At 44.8% G+C, this 9405-nt stretch overlaps 1 protein-coding gene across 1 annotated transcript; it reads left to right on the top strand.

The window, feature by feature from the left end:
- The first annotated feature begins 4841 nt into the window (after positions 1-4841).
- On the top strand, positions 4842-9325 carry LOC142899888 (proprotein convertase subtilisin/kexin type 6-like). The gene is made up of 6 exons (XM_076043801.1): positions 4842-4923; positions 6453-6538; positions 6718-6923; positions 8220-8324; positions 9042-9237; positions 9318-9325. Exons 3-6 carry the CDS (start codon positions 6774-6776, stop codon positions 9323-9325), a joined length of 459 nt encoding a protein of 152 aa, XP_075899916.1. The 5' UTR covers positions 4842-4923; positions 6453-6538; positions 6718-6773.
- Positions 9326-9405: the final 80 nt, after the last annotated feature.

Below are 9405 nucleotides of genomic sequence, written 5' to 3' on the forward strand. Positions count from 1 at the left end.
CATCATCATCATCATCACCACCATTACTGTCACCATCATCATCATCATCATCATCATCATCATCATCGTCATCACCACCATTACTGTCACCACCACCACCATCATCATCATCATCATCATCATCATCACCACCATTACTGTCACCATCATCATCATCATCATCATCGTCATCACCATCATCATCATCATCATCATCATCATCATCATCATCATCATCATCATCGTCATCACCATCATCATCAGCATCATCATCACCACCACCATCACATCATCATCACCACCAGAACCACCACCGTCATCATCAGCATCAGCATCATCATCATCATCATCATCGTCATCACCATCATCAACATCATCACCACCACCATCACATCATCATCATCATCATCACCACCAGAACCACCACCGTCACCATCATCATCATCATCATCATCATCATCATCATCATTTTTCTCTTCTTCTGTCTCTTTTTTCGAAGGCCAGCGCGATAAATAATGCAATTTAAACTGTCATCTCTCAATGACTTAGTAATGATGCTGATAAACAAGCCCCGTGGTTGCAATGATGATACTTGAAAGAATTTTCTTTTCTTTGAACTGAGGTAGGAGCCTCATTAGTGACCAAATAAAAGGGGGGAAAATTGTATTGAGCGCAGACCAGGGGATCTAAATTAAAAATACACACACACAGACACACACACACTCGCTCCCATTGCCCGGGCACATACGACGGCTCAGTTCCTTTATATTTCAGAGGATTTCCCACACGTATTAGCCAAGCTTGCGCACGTGTAGCACCCCAGCTGTGCATGCGGACGCGTGTTTCACGAGAACGTGGTAAATAATGAATTAAACCAAAAAGAAGGAGGGGGGGCGGAGGGACATTTCCAGACGACCTGCCAAGTTTTTTCGGAGTCACAGCTCGACGGCTTTAATAAAGCATGAGCTAAATTCTCCCCCGTCGCCGCCGCTGCCACTGATGCAAAAGTGGGCAACCAAATGTAAACATAGCCACAGCTGGGCGGCGAAGGCCACGGAAACGCGGCGCACGTGCGTGCGCGGATATGTTTTGCCACGCCAGCGGTGGAGTTTTATGTCCGTGGCGGACGGCGAGAAATAGCCCATAATATCCGATATATCCTGCAGGCCTGCAGACGCACAGCTGGGGTGCAAGCCGCGAAGGTGGTACATCGCTTACTTGAAAATGTACTGCCAACGCCAAACACCTTTTTTATTTTTATTTATTTATTTATTTATTTTTTTACTTTTAAATTCTAGACGTGCAGACAATTGTGAACGACTCCACAAACGTCAACAGTGTACAGTCAACCTTCAGCAGCCCCCTAAAAAAAAAAAAAACAAACAAGCGGAGAGTCGCTGCTGCCCGCTGGGAATCTTCGCCGGTGTCAGCCCCCAATATGATGATACGATGATATGATGGTACGATATGATGATGGAATATCATTTTATTGCAATATGTGCCTGCTCTGCTCCAGGCCCCAAGCACCATGTTGTAGAAGAGTTCTACGGTCAGTCAGGAGACTCAGGAGATCACTTTGCGTGTTTCAGTAGCGGGAAAAAGTCAGGAAAGAAACCAGCGAGAAGCAAAGACTTTGAGGGAGAGTGCGATGATGCTTGACAAGAGCTCAGGAAGAAGATTCCAGACATACTGTGTCTTCAGTTTTTTATGTTGTTTCGATTTTTGCCAATCATACTCCCCCCCCCCCCGAACGTCTACATGAAGTGGGGTGCAAGCAAAGTTTCCACAGTGTGCTCATTCTTTCACTTTTAATCATAAGTGGGTTTTTTTTTTTTTTTTGTTATGGTGGTGGTGGTGGTGGTGGGGGTGGGGGGTGGGGGGGCTCGTTGCAATCTCACGCTTCACTTCCTCTCAAGGCCCAAGGATGCTACTTTGCTTTGATGGCGACTGGAAGAAGGTCTTTTCAGATGTCGCGCTCGAACGCTAACCTTCGGTTCTTTTTTTCCGTCCGTCAGACTCGACCCTCAGCAGGATTCCGATCATCTGTCAGCTGGCGGGGAAGCTGCCGACGCTCCGCCCGGCTCTGGCTCCTTTTGCCAGGAATCAAACTATTAATTAGTGGGGAAGGCGTCTGGCCGGCAAGCGCTGACGCAGCGAGGTGGCCCAGGCTTCGGTGCAACGCAACGGAGAGCGTCCTGTCAAGCAGTGCGAATGCCAATTAAGTCTGAGCAAAGTACAATTGAACAGGAGAAACGGGGGAGGAAAGACGGGAGACTACGGCTGCACCGGAGCTCGACCTTGAGCATGTCTAAAAGTTGCACCATCGCAGCGGCAGAGCTGGATGCTAATACCCACGCAGAAGCAGCGTCCTTTCAGAACAAAGATAGTCACCGACCACAACGACAATCGAATATTAGCTTCGCCAACTGAAATTCGCGTCCGTTTTAGATGTGCTGTATTTCAAATGTGTCTCATATATCGGACGTCCATCTTGCCGAGCTCCGGTCCGCAGCACATTTAGACCATCTTAGTATTCATGAGATTTATTTTACTGTTGATAAAAGCAAGCGATTGCTCCGGGGCACACAGGAAGTGGTTGCAAGCCTAGCTACTTGCTAGTCCCAATGCAAGCTTTGCAGTGACAGTCAATATATATATATATATATGTAAAAAATAAATCTCATAAATCTGCTCCTAATTGGAAGGGAATCCAGTCACCATCCAGAAATACTGGTTGTTGGCTGTCAGCAGATTGTTGGAGTGTCAGGCAGCATGAAAACGCATCACGCTGAGAAAAAAAATTACACAAAAAAGTACCCAATAAGTGTTTCTGAGACAGTCGGAAGACGTTTTCAAAGCAGGAATAAACAGGAGTTCATGGCTGCGCTGCCTGTGGGGCAGCCGATGTGCTCAGGAACACGTTTGACAATTATTTCCATGGGAGTACGTCACTGTTTGAGAGGAGTTCTTCTCAACATCAAAGTCGGCCTCTCTGAAGACGCGTGAGAGATAACTTCAAAGTCCTGCCACTGCTTCGCCGAGAGGTGCTCTCCCTTTGTTTTGCGCGCCGGGTTTGTTTTCCCACTCCATTGTGCGGCGGATGATAAAGACTGTGAGTGCGCGTTGCATCATGAACCTGCTCGCTGTAATTTACCACTCAAGGACACGAATGGACATTGAGCATAAATCCGGCTCGGCCGCCAGCTGAGCAACAATTTCGTGGAGACGATTCCTCATGTCGGCTCCTTGTACTCTGATGCATAGCCCGGGATTTCATTTTTATTTTATTGTCTGATCCAGAATAGATGGAGTTGTCCGAGAATTGTTTGGTGTCCTGTAGGTTTCACAGCAGAACTTATTAGCTGCTTGTGTTGTGGCTGGATAGTCTGGAACATTTTACAGAGAGTCAGTGGTTAGAGCATTAAATATAATTAGTTGTTTTTTTTCCCCTAGACTGTCCTTGCTGTGAAGGTTGTAGCTTAGTGATATTAAATTTCCTGTGTGCGACTTTGAATGAATGCAGAAACCAATTGAACCAGAAGTGCACCAGACAATCAAAGCTAAAGGTTAGATTTCTTCTTTTGTTGCAGCAATCTCATTCATTATTGCATCAAATTTCCTATTTGCCCTGATGTAATGCAATGTCCTACATAATCCCCATTTGAACATCTTTATGCTCAAGTAAAGCAGCCGTCAACAGTTCATAAAAATTCTATAGATCTACAGACAACAGTCAATTTAGCCCTTCGTTTACAGTTGTCTTCTGACACGAATACTTTGTTGTTCCATCCACACGCGCAGAAAATAACGCCACCGCAGTCTGTGTGAGGATTAGCAACAAGAATGATTTTCTTACGTCTACCTTGGCCTTGTCCTTCGCTAACGATCTTCTGTTTGCGCCGACCAAAGTTCCCACGGCACCGAATCAGCGAGCGGAGGCTCGGTGCGGGCAGAGCAGGGGATTCTCCCACAACAACATGCAATATACATCTAATTACGAGGCTCATATACCCGACCACACAGATAGCAGGTCTCTGGCGACTTTCATCAGCCCATATGACTAATGCTGCGGCCATTAATTGAAATTACTGTCCCTGAAGATCAGTGTCGGTGGATATTAAAGCCGCCTTCTTGATCAAGGGCTTTAGTGAAACAGAGAGAGATTACCATAAAAATGAAAATCATGATCCGCACTCTTATCAATGCGTTGCATCCCTGTCGTGGAGTCGGAATCGGAAGGTAGTGGCCTGCATTGTGATTCTGATTTTAATTTTGAGGTCCCGTATCGTTCCGCGTCCGCAAGATGAACAGAAATGAGAAAAGTCCGTCCTTTATTGCTTTCGCCTTTTGTCCGTTTTTTCATAAAGGCTCTGATAGGGCATGCAGAGTGGTGGAAACCAGCCCTCTGTGATGTCACGAGTGGCCCACGTACATTGTAAGCAGCACTTGTCTTCTGTGGATGACACAGGACCAAATAACAGGAACCAGATGGGGAAAGCGCAGCAACTCCACATCTACTTGCTTGTTTGTTTAAATCGTGAAATGACGAGTTATATACACTCATCACTATTTGCTGTTGCTGACAATAAATAACCTCAGATAATAATCACCAATCTGTTCAGCAAACTGTGTTCACCCTGATGACTTCTTTGTATGTGTCTATTTATTCATTTGCTTCCACGTTTTTCGAAATTGTATTGATAGAAATGAAATAATGAAATAAAATGTATGTAAAAATGAGATATATTTTTTTTAAATAATAATAATTAAAAAAAAAAAAAAAAAAAAAATCATCCAAATAAAGTTTTAATTGAAGCTACATGGACACTGACCAGGAAGGAAACCCCACCAACTTCCTGTCCCACACTTGGCCCCGCCCACAAACTTATCACTGCGCTTGTACACCCGGGCGAACTGTTTGGCTGAACACACAAGAGAAGACAGGTGAGTAGGGAAAGAACTCACTTAATCACTCAATCAGTCAGTCAATCTTAATTAGAACCCTGAGGTTTCAGGAGGTGGAACCTGCAGCCGAACAGACTTCTCTCTCTTCCAAGAGAGAGGAATATTTTTGATTTTTTTTTTTGTTTGTTTGTTTTTCGTCAAGTAAGCCTTAAGGCTGACCTACTGGGCAAAATATGTGAACGATCTGACAATAGAAATAAGAATGTTTTAAAGCAACAGTGTATCATGGTGTGAGCCAGTATTGGCTGGTGTGATTCAAAGCGGGCCACATTCATTTTTTTTTTTTTTTTTTAACAATGATACACAGAGCAAGATACCAGCCACGAGTTGCATCATACTCCCCCCCCCCCCCCCCCCCACCAAGTAATCCCCTTATTTCCCAATGGCTGCGGCCGTTTGTGTACCTCCATGTAATACAGTGTCGCAGGCAGCGCATAAAGGCACTAAGAAGCTACTTTGGCAGCGGCTGGAAAGTTGAGATTGGCTTCCTCTGCGGTGAGAACATATAAATAGATGAAACGCAGCCCTCCGGCTTTTGTAGATCATGCACAGAGCATTTCGGGTAGTTTGTCACCGCCGTCAGTTTCCCCCTCCAGTTCTCCCTCGTCTGCCTCCGCCGCAACAAAAAAACAACAACAAATAAATAAATAGATAAATAAATAAAGCAAAACAAAACAAAATAAATAAACGTATGCAAAGCGAGTTGTTTAGCATACAGAGTGAGCAGGGTGTGCTGGAAGTGTTTCACCCGTTTTTTAAACGCCGCCGTGGTGGTTTTCAGAAAAACGAAGGCGAACAGCTGAGGGAGAGTTTTATTTATTTATTTATTTATTTATTTATTTATTTACATACATACAAAATGCACGTGTGGTGATCTGCCTCTTCCAGCTCTCCTCGTCTGTGCAGAAATAAAACTGCGAGGACGCCTCATCCGTTTCCGTCCCCCCGCAGCGCCCCCCCCCCCCCCCCCCCCCTCTTTCTTTTAACGATTGCTTAAGATTGACCCAGTTAGGGCGGTGAATTTTTTAAAACGCAGGGATATCTCCCCACAATGCTCAGTCTGATGTGGTGCCAAGGGGGAGAGGCATTTGGCCAAGAGAAGCGTTTAAAAAAAAAAAGAAAAAGAAATTCTATCGCCTCAAGGCAAATATGTATTTTTTTTCCCCCCCAACTCCGAACTGCCGAACACGTCCTCTGGGTTTTTGGGATGCGGCTGTAAAGTCTGAACACTGACACGCACAATCAATTCATCTTCAGAGGCTCATCATCAGGCCCCAGTTTGAACTGTTAAATCTTCTCATATTGTAACTTAACCCTCTGTTTACAGCATCCTGTCAGCTTCCTGTGAGAAATGATACTTTTATCAGTATCTATCTATCTATCTATCTATCTATCTATCTATCATTCTATATCTATCTACCATTTCCAGAGAAAGATCGCTGCTGCTTTTCTTCCGAAAACCTCAGTTGTCTGTCACTGTTTGGACTCGTATTTGTGTGTCGCTGCAGATTCCAGCTGGAGCTTGCGATCCGTGCTGCACCTACAACTCTATACGGACACCCTGCAGCTGATCCCCGCCTCCCATGATGAAGCTGTAAGATGATCCCCCCGTTTGTTCTCGGTGAAGACGGGTGAAGCGTCGCCAACCTCAGACACCGGCTTAAAAAAAAAAAAAAAAACTTCCTTGCAGGACGTCGTGCGTCACCCGCTCCTTCGCAGCAACAAGTCCCCCGCACTGCAGACTTGTTTCTATTCTGTTGTTTTATTTTTCAGGAAAGACATCTTGCGATTAGGAAAAGCACAGGCTTCCCTCCACCACACACACGGCGATGGGGCCCTTCTGCCTGCTGTGGATGGGAACTCTCCTCCTGGTTTGCCAAGCGACGAGATGCACCAACGACTGGGCGCTGAGAATAAGAGCCGACCCGCAGTCCGTGGACAGGATCGCAAGGAAATATGGATTTACCAACATGGGTCAGGTAGGTGCGACCCCATGACGGACGGAGCTGCGTCGGCCTTCAGCTCAACAGCTTTGGACTGTTGGCAGATCAGCTTTGAGTCAATTACTAGACCAACTCACCCGGCACATTTTTGTTCTTCTGCAGTATATTTTATCATTTGAAATGAGCTGATATCTATTGAATAGTTAGTTGATGCATTGTGTTTGTTATTTTCCTAAAAAGAAAAAAAAAAAAGCCTGTACATAAATTTGAATGTGTCAAAGCGTTTCAACTTTAGCTTGGAAAAATAAAAAAAATTTCATCAAATGTTTGACAGGATAAGAGCCTTTAGAGCCGCCTTGAATAATGAAAAAAGTCTGTATAATTAAAAGGCTTTTCAAGGCTCAGACAGGATTAAAGTAATTTACAATTTTAATTTTAATGTTTTTTTAGGAGTGTTTGTGCCTGCAAAGGAGATGCGAGGCTGCCCGGGATCTGGGCTTTTCTTTATTGAGTTTCAAAATGATGCTTTATAATTGTGACTGTGGCAGGTTTATTGACTGTCCAAGCACTTCAACCTGGATGGAACAACCTGGATGCTATAATTATCTTCCCAGTTCAATACCAGGCACTTTCTTTTTTTTTTTTTTTTACACGAAACGAAGCAAAAGGACAAAGAAATCATTCAGATTGCAAACATGAATGCGGCCAGTGTGACAACACCAAATAAAGGCGCAAATCGATAAATGATAAAGAAAATAAATAAAATGGAGTGAGGTTATAGAGGCCGGGCCCATAAAACTCCTCGCGCAGCTTCCCCGAGGATGCATTTGCCGCTGTAATGAAAGCTGCAGGTCGTGAAAAGACACTTTGCTCCGTATCAGCGAGGTCACGTGCTCGGAGGCGTCTGGAGGGAGCAGGACCGGAGGCGGGAGGAAGGAAGGGGGGCTTGGAGATCTATTAGGACCATATTTTTGTTTATGTCACTCATGGAAAATTGCCAACCTATGGCTTTTCTTTTTCTTTTTTTTGTTTGTTCCCCGCACACTAGCTCAAGATCTCCTCATTATAGATGAAGTAAAAAAAAATCTCTTTACGTCATGGCATTGTGGACTCGCACGCTCTTGTGTCTCAGGTTGCCGCCTCATGAAAAGCAACCCGCGGTGTCGGGTGTCCGCGTCATCGTGAGACGCTGAAGGCCCCGTCCATAATTTAACAGCTGCTCCGCAAAATTGTGCACGTGCTTCGACTTGGGGAAAAAGAATGAAAGAAAGTTTGAAAGTTTGAAATTTTGAAAGTGTGTTTGGAACTGATTTCAATGTCTGTGCCCCCCAGATCGGAGACCTGAAGGACTATTACAGTTTTCGGCGCGGCGGGACGGCGAAGCGGTCGGCAGAGTCCGAACAGGATGTGGCCGTCGCCGTCGCCCAGGAGCCCGAGGTGAAGGAAAGAGATACGTAGGAAGCTGGATTATTCATCAGCGGCACGTCCACGCCTTGCTGTCAGACACACACACACACACACACACACACAGCTCATGTTCTTGCATCTTCACACACCAGAACCGGTCGGACTCGAGCTGCCAAAATCCTGTTTGATCATAAGTAATCAATTACTAATTACTAGTTACTTTAGTTAAAAAAAAAAAAAAAGATTAAGTAACGGTGGAGAACGTCTCGTTTCCTGCACACGTACAACGAACCACACTATTCTTTCATTTAGACGAAATGAACTCAAAATAATCTTTGTATTTCCAGCTACGAAACGCAGTCGCTGTTTTTTCTTTTGCCGCCGCCGCGCTTGTTTGCTGCGTGCACGGCTGCATGTTGTTTTCAGTTGTTTTGCTAAATTTCTGACATTTTGTGGACAATTTTAGCTTGCAAAATATTTCAGAAAAATAATGGAATTGTTACTTGATAAAGTAATTTTGATATAATGACCAGTTTTAGTTTAATTACAGTAGTGAGTTACTTAGTAATAGATTACTGGCCAACACTGTTGATTGGGGACTACGGATGAAATTTAGCATGAATGCACACTGTCCCATCTAAATAAAAAACAAACTAAACTAACTGAACTAAAGAAAAAAAAAATAAAACCTCCCTATAAACTTAGAGGGTTTGGCCAGCGCGTGACCTGCTCTGTGTTCTCCTGAAGGTGGAGTGGCTGCAGCAGCAGGCGGTCCAGAGACGAGCCAAGAGGAGCCAATGGGATGCTCCCGTCTACTCCACTGACACAAAAACCACACGGCGTCCCGCCGCCACCGCCGCCGCCGCTGCCGCTGCGCAGCATCCCCCATCCGGACGCATCCTGCACTCCAGTGACTCAGTCAACAGCCCATGGTTCAATGTGAGTCAGCTCTTTTCTTTTTCCTCCTTTTTTTTTTCTTTCCTTCATCCCTTCACCGAGCTCACTCAGCTCTATAACACACAGACACATAAACCCAGAAAAATAACCCAAAAAACCCAAAAATAGACCCTGATTTATTATTATTTTTTTACTCCCTGGGGCCGCTTGAATT

Source organism: Nelusetta ayraudi, unplaced genomic scaffold (assembly GCF_046127955.1).
Source record: "Nelusetta ayraudi isolate G7.1 ecotype Tasmania unplaced genomic scaffold, CSIRO-AGI_Nayr_v1 ptg000076l, whole genome shotgun sequence".
NCBI lineage: Eukaryota > Metazoa > Chordata > Actinopteri > Tetraodontiformes > Monacanthidae > Nelusetta > Nelusetta ayraudi.

Coding starts and splice junctions, on each gene's coding strand:
- LOC142899888 (XM_076043801.1), top strand. CDS start 6,774: ATGGGGCCCTTCTGCCTGCTGTGGATGGGAACTCTCCTCCTGGTTTGC. Junction 6,924..8,219: donor GATTTACCAACATGGGTCAG/GTAGGTGCGACC, acceptor TGTGCCCCCCAG/ATCGGAGACCTGAAGGACTA. Junction 8,325..9,041: donor CCGTCGCCCAGGAGCCCGAG/GTGAAGGAAAGA, acceptor GTTCTCCTGAAG/GTGGAGTGGCTGCAGCAGCA.